The following is a 5,727-nucleotide window of genomic DNA, read 5'->3' on the forward strand; positions in this document are numbered from 1 at the left end:
AATTGTACAAAACGATGGATTTCATTAGACATTCTAATATATGTGCACTGTGTACTTTGATCTTATCTGGCACCTACTGTTATGCTTTCTTCTCTCATTTCTTCTCTCCTCTTGGTCCCCTTCACTTTCCACGTGGTGCCTCTCCACTTTTGTGTCTTGTAAAGAAATCCAGATGGCACATATGTGAGGAAAGATACAGTATTAATACCTGGGAATGGCTTATCTCAGAAACAAGATGCATCATTCTTCCTTAAGACTAAATAATATGCACGCATGCAGGTATCCACACAGGCAGACACATAGGTATGAACACACGCACACAGATGCTTATATTCTTCCATTCATTCCATCAACACTGAGGCTGATTCCATGACTCAGCTGTTGTGAATAGTTCCATGATAAACACAAATCAGTGTTTATTAATGGGGAATTGGTTTAAGTGTAATGATAAATATGATAAGCCTGGAATTGATTGCCAATCAACTGATCTCATGAAAATCTCTCTTTCTCTTACTTTGCTAATTCAGACCAACCAAAGCCCAGTGTCTTAGTTAGGTTTCCTATTGCTGTGAAGAGAACATGACCACATAACTCTTATAAAGAAAAAGATTTAATGGAGGGGGATTGCTTATAGTTCAGAGGTTCAGTTCATTATCATCATGGCAGAAAGTGAGGCAGCATGCAACAGACATGGTGCTGGAACTGAGAGGCCAACACCAGTAAATGAACTAAAGCACTTGGCCTGGCTTGAGCATATAAAACCTCAAAGCCTACCTCCACAGTGACACACTTTCTCAAACAAGACCACACCTACTCCAATAAGGCCACACCTCCCACTAGTGTCACTCTCTTATTTATTTATTTATTTATTTATTTATTTATTTATTTATTTATTTATTGGTTTTTCGAGACAGGGTTTCTCTGTAGCTTTGGAGCCTATCCTGGAACTAGCTCTTGTAGACCAGGCTGGCCTCGAACTCACAGAGATCCACCTGCCTCTGCCTCCCGAGTGCTGGGATTAAAGACATGTGCCACCACTGCCCTACCTCATTTTCATTTAAACCACCACACCTGGGAGAGAAAAGAAGCTGCAAAAATCAACCAAATTCCTTTAATATTCTTTTTATCTCAGATATTTCCTCAAAATTCTTTACTTGTTCTGGCAGGTCTCCAATTAACTGATAAAGATTTTTAGATTTTTATAGATTTATAATGGCTGTTGATTGTGTCCTTGTAGTATCATTTGCTCCTTTAGAGTTTAACTTCCTCTATTGGAGAAGATAAGAAATTAGGGTAGCGACAATAATGGGAGAGGAGAGCTGAAAGGAGTGTGTCTCGGCCTTGGGCAAAGCTGTCCTTTATCAATGGCACCTGCATCTTAATCTTTAAAAATTTGCATATAATATTAATTTATTTCATACATTTTTAATCAAAATGTAATTATATCACTCATCCCCTCTATCTTCTCCTGTCTTATGTCTCCAAACCTCTCCCATGCCTCCTCACTCTCAAAATTATAGCCTCTTTGACATATATCATACATAGCATATGATATATATGCAAATATGTAAATGGGACAAGCTTAATCCATTGACTATTGCTTGTTTTTATATGTGTTTAGGACTGGCCACTGAAACTTGTCCCTGGTGCAGAATGTTTCTCCTCTCAGCAACTGCTAATGGTTCATAGTTCTTTTTTTTTTATATTTCACTTCTATATTTCAGAAAACCTACTTGAATACACTTTGAAACAAGAGTACAACAAAATAGAATATACTTCAAATGTTGAATATACAAACTATTATAGTTCAAATCTGAACACTGGTACTTTCCCTCTTAAACATCAACTAAAAAAGAAAAAAGGAGGGAAGAAGGAACAAGAATGAGGAAGAAAACAAACAGCAGGAATTAGAGCTACCTGACGAGTTCATGCTGAGCCTGAATTTCCAAACCACACGAGAACGGATGCTGATGTGTCTGCGAGACGCCAGGGCCGACCCATTGAGATGCTGACAGAAAACTGCCTCTTAAAGTAGGAACAACTGAACCCTCAACAAGCAAACAGACTGAAAGGGACCAAACAGCCCACTACAATAGCAAGTTACACTAAGAGTTGGAACACTAACACCTGTAAGAGGTTACATAGTTTTCAGTGGGACGGGTTGGGATGGGTGATCTCATTGTTACATATAGCAATTTTTGATGCATTTTTATATGCATACCAGCAATTATTACTGTGTTTGCACAGTACTCACTTTACTGGTACTATGTGAAGATTGCTAATATAGGTATTCTAGAATGTGAACTGAGTGGATCCAAGAGCTCCAGAAGAGGGTAACAAAAAGATGCAGTGCGTTTCTTGTTTTATTTTTTGTTTTTGAATATATATATCGTATAGCTTAAGCTGTTTTAAAACAAAGGCCTTAGACTAATTTTTGGTTTTCTTCCTTGAAATAAGCTAATGGCTTGTTTGTGTAAAGCTTTTTTATTAAAGGAAAAAAAAATTAAAAATCTTGTACCTAGCACAGTATTGTCATAGAATTTACATGTAACATTTTATATGGTAGTTTAAGTCTGTTGGTTTCTTAATTGTGAAGAAATTTATGGCTCATAGTTCTTGATTTAGGGGATGTGGCCTTGTGATATTTCTCCCATCCATGTTGGCATGTCAGCTGGTGTTGCTCTTGTTCTGCCAGGCCAATGGTGTTCAATTTTAAACCTTGATTCATTTCACAATCTTTAGTTCAAATATAGTGTACTTTGGATAGTAGAAGGTTGATACTTTTTGTATAACTCACAAAACATCATTCATTCATTCATTCATTCATTCATTCATTTCAGAACATGTTAATCTCTTAATATCCATGGGGAATTGTTTTAAGTATGACTTCCTGATATAAAAATCTTCATATACTCCATTTTTCATACAAATTACCAACATATTTCAACTTAATGCATACATACTCTTCCACAAATGTTACATGAGTTATCTCTGTGATACTTATAATAATTGGGTCAAAAGGATGCTTGCTTGTTTTTGCATTGCTGGGCATTAAACAAGGGTCTCACACATGCTAGGCAAGTTCTCCACTACGGAGTTTGCCTCAACAGCCCTAGTAGCTAAATAGAATGTAAATGTGACTTCTGTAATTGTCCCACTGTGTTGTTCATAGAATAATGTATTCAATTTAGCTGCATTTGGTTTTTGAGTATTTTGGTCTTGGGTGGATTGAGACCACTGATTGTGAAGACACTGATGGACGACTGATTACATGTATTGAATATTATGTGTTAAAATCTGCCCAAGATGCTCAATAGGGCCAAACAACAAGGACCCAAAACATTCTGCACCATATTCTTGGTGGCTTGGGACTCGACCTGGCTGGGGTGTGAGGGAATGAAGAAAAACAGACACACATACAGTGAAGATGGGACTCAGTGGCCTGTGCTTGCTCTGTCGGAGGGTACCAAATACACAACTCAGAGCCTCGTGTGTTTATTATGTACAGCACAGAGAGAGTCTGCACCCTGGATGGGGTGGCAAGGAGGGTTTTGCCAGTTTCTTATGGGTCTGGGGCATTGAGTTCTTGACATCACTGTATCCATGTCAACAATGCATATCCACCCAGGACTTCACCCATCCTTTCTGCACTCACTCAAGGCTTCTTTGGTTCTCCTCAGTACTTCAAGAACCATCTGCATCCCTTTCGAGCCCAGACTTGAGAAGGAACAGAGATGTTTACTTTACTTTTACCAATTATTGACTCAGTAGTTTTAAAATTCTCTTCTTCCAAATGTGAAATAAGATTGTTTTAATACATTAATATTGGTTTAAGAAGAAGCCACATGTTAATCTTCATTTGCACTTTTCTGAATTCTGTTCAGATCAACTACTTATTTATGAGTTCAGCCATGCATGTTTATTTCTGTGTTTCTCAAACACCACCAAGTTTATAACTTGGTTTTCATTTTTCTATTGCTGTGTCTGATGATTGCAAGCTCTACATGGTGACAGCCAAATTTGGCTCTTTTTTTCTGGTGATAAAGACGTGTCCTTCCTCAAGATCTAAGAGATGTTTATTTATAGTTCTTACAAGAGTTTCAAGGTTTTTATGTCTTCGGCAAACCTGGGCTATATTTTTGAGGATTATGTGTACTAGATATTATTTACTCCAAGTACTTTCTGTCTCAACTCACAGATCATTTTCTGAAAATCAATAGGTTACTGCACCTTTCTATGCAGAATATTAAAAGTTTACTTTTCTGTTACCAGTGTTATCACAAATCAATCCATCCCCCATGCAACCATGTATACTGGTAATCAGAATAATAAAGGCATAAAGTATACCATCTCTACAAAACCAACAATTTCTAAATGGTCCTCCCACATCAAAATCCTGAGATGGATCTGCAGGTCTAGGCGCCTGCCTCCAAGCCTGAGTTTGATCCCTAGGATCCAAACGGTGGAAGGAGAGAAACGACTCTCCCAATTTGTCCTCTGACACCCGCTCCCCACCTCCCCCACAACAGATGGTAAAAAGCCTTCAGAATCCCAAGACAGTAGCAAGTATGCTGTGATTGAGAAAGAAAAAAACATTTAAAAGTCATCTCCAGTGGCTTTTTGAGGCAAGGCAATACACGGTTTACATGGCTTTCTAGGCTCCTAAAATCATCTCTTCCACTCAGTGGTTACTGGTTACCAAGGTGACTGGCAAATAGAAAGCATCATGGGATACCCATCTTCCCATTGCTCAGTCCCAGTGCCTCTATTTCACTAAGTTGTTCCCATTAGCACACCAGAGCTGCAACGGGCAAGTCCAGGTCTCTGTAGGGATGTTTTCTATCCTTAGCTACATGACCTGTAGCTAAGCTCACATCCCACGCACCGTCTCTGCCCAAGTCTGAGACTATGATGTGACTCAGATGAGACAACATGATGTGACAAGCAAACAAACACACAAAACAACATCACTTTAGGAGATAATTGCAGGAAGACTTTATTAGTAAACCAAAGAGAATGGCCTTCCAATTAGCCAGAGAACTCAAAGTTTTTATGGATGAGTTACAAGATGAGTTAGAATAATTATAAGTACAGGGAAAAGCAAGGATGACTAACACCAGGAAAAATCGGAGTGTTTTCTTACTTTCGGTTTTACAAACCTTCTGTAGGTTGAAAATGAAATGAGCAAATTTCCCAGGGTTGAGACGGAATCCAGGTCAATAACAGGTCGCTTTGACAAAGAACCAGAAGAATAAGGATGAACATAGTAGATACAGTTGTGTTTACTGAGAAAAGACACAAATCTACTAACGGGATATTGGTGGTAAGGCAGCATAAGGTGTCTTTCCAGAGTAACAACACTGAGTTTGGTGTAGTCTGGTTATCAGGCAGGTTTGATAGTAGAAGGCTATGTTATGTAGTGAGCCTAATGTATGTTGTTCAACAACTGCAGGGCTCGCAGCAGCTGGACCCGCAGCCCTGGGACAGACAGCCAGGCACACAGACACATGTGGGTTGGTAGCAAGTCCTGGTGACGGTCACAGGTCCAGAGCAAGCTGGCTGGCAGCACAGGTCAAGGCAGAAGGGCTGGCAGCAGGGCTTGAGGCAGCAGCTAGGCTTGCAGCAAGGTTGACAACAGGGCTGGCAGCAGCTGGACACACAACAGCAGGGCTTGCAGCAGGGCTTACAGCAGGGCTTGCAGCAGCAGGGCTGGCAGCAGGGTTTACA

At 39.6% G+C, this 5,727-nt stretch overlaps 1 protein-coding gene across 2 annotated transcripts in view; it reads right to left on the reverse strand.

The window, feature by feature from the left end:
* Positions 1 to 5,439: 5,439 nt before the first annotated feature.
* The window catches only part of LOC101984810 (keratin-associated protein 9-1-like), a 1,421-nt gene continuing 1,133 nt past the window's right edge, over positions 5,440 to 5,727 (reverse strand). Inside the window, exon 2 of one of the 2 annotated variants that reach the window (XM_026789866.1) lies at positions 5,440 to 5,720. In XM_026789866.1, coding sequence (XP_026645667.1) covers positions 5,440 to 5,720 — 281 coding nt within the window. The remainder of the gene's footprint in view (positions 5,721 to 5,727) is intronic. The other variant, XM_005368383.1, reaches the window with a different exon arrangement.

The sequence above is a fragment of the Microtus ochrogaster genome, unplaced genomic scaffold, assembly GCF_000317375.1.
Source record: "Microtus ochrogaster isolate Prairie Vole_2 unplaced genomic scaffold, MicOch1.0 UNK31, whole genome shotgun sequence".
Classification (NCBI taxonomy): Eukaryota; Metazoa; Chordata; class Mammalia; order Rodentia; family Cricetidae; genus Microtus; species Microtus ochrogaster.